This window comes from Galeopterus variegatus, unplaced genomic scaffold (assembly GCF_000696425.1).
Source record: "Galeopterus variegatus unplaced genomic scaffold, G_variegatus-3.0.2 Scaffold718, whole genome shotgun sequence".
Taxonomy (NCBI): Eukaryota; Metazoa; Chordata; class Mammalia; order Dermoptera; family Cynocephalidae; genus Galeopterus; species Galeopterus variegatus.
In genome coordinates, this window is record NW_007726829.1 from 133,935 (window position 1) to 134,666 (window position 732).

Sequence of the window (732 nt, forward strand, 5' to 3'; positions counted from 1 at the left end):
GGGAGAGTGCGGGGCTGGGAGCGCAGCGACGCTCCCGCCACGGGTTCGGATCCTATATAGGGGTGGACGGTGTGCTCACTGGCTGAGCATGGTGCGAGCGACACCACACCAAGGGTTGCGATCCCCTTACCGTTCACGAAAAAGACAAAAAAAAAAAAAAAAGCATTATCTACGGCTATAGGGAGAAGAAATATTTATCCAGATCATTATGAAAAGATGCCTAAAATTGTAGTAGATTGAACTCTTACAGAATTAAAATTTACATGCTTTCTAGTTAACCATTCAAATGCACTGGATCATTTACCTGACTGACATGTAAGACAGACCAGAAATAATCTAGGCTTAAGTAATAATACATACCACCGCCAGCTATGGTAGCCTTGATAAGAGAATCCAACTCTTCATCACCACGGATTGCAAGCTGCAAGTGACGTGGAGTGATACGCTTTACTTTGAGATCCTTGGAAGCATTACCTGCCAGCTCCAGCACCTATAAAGCATCCGTGAGATAACACATCAAATGAAGGACGAAGTGTTTAAGGATTCAATGCAGACTCCCAATTACAGCTAAAAAGATCACTCTACCATGTGTACATACAAAACACACAAAATATATAAAAAACTGGTAATACATCTTTCTTTCTTCTATTTCTATTTCATTACTTCATTTGATCCCTTTTATATTCCTCCTCTGAAACAGAGATAGAAACTTGGGCAAAAACCTACTTCTAT

At 40.8% G+C, this 732-nt stretch overlaps 1 protein-coding gene across 1 annotated transcript in view; it reads right to left on the reverse strand.

Moving 5' to 3' along the window:
- Positions 1-732, reverse strand: part of LOC103589736 (histone H2A.V) — a 15,406-nt gene that overhangs the window by 1,513 nt on the left and 13,161 nt on the right. Inside the window, exon 3 of the mRNA XM_008571778.1 lies at positions 361-490. Coding sequence (XP_008570000.1) covers positions 361-490 — 130 coding nt within the window. The remainder of the gene's footprint in view (positions 1-360; positions 491-732) is intronic.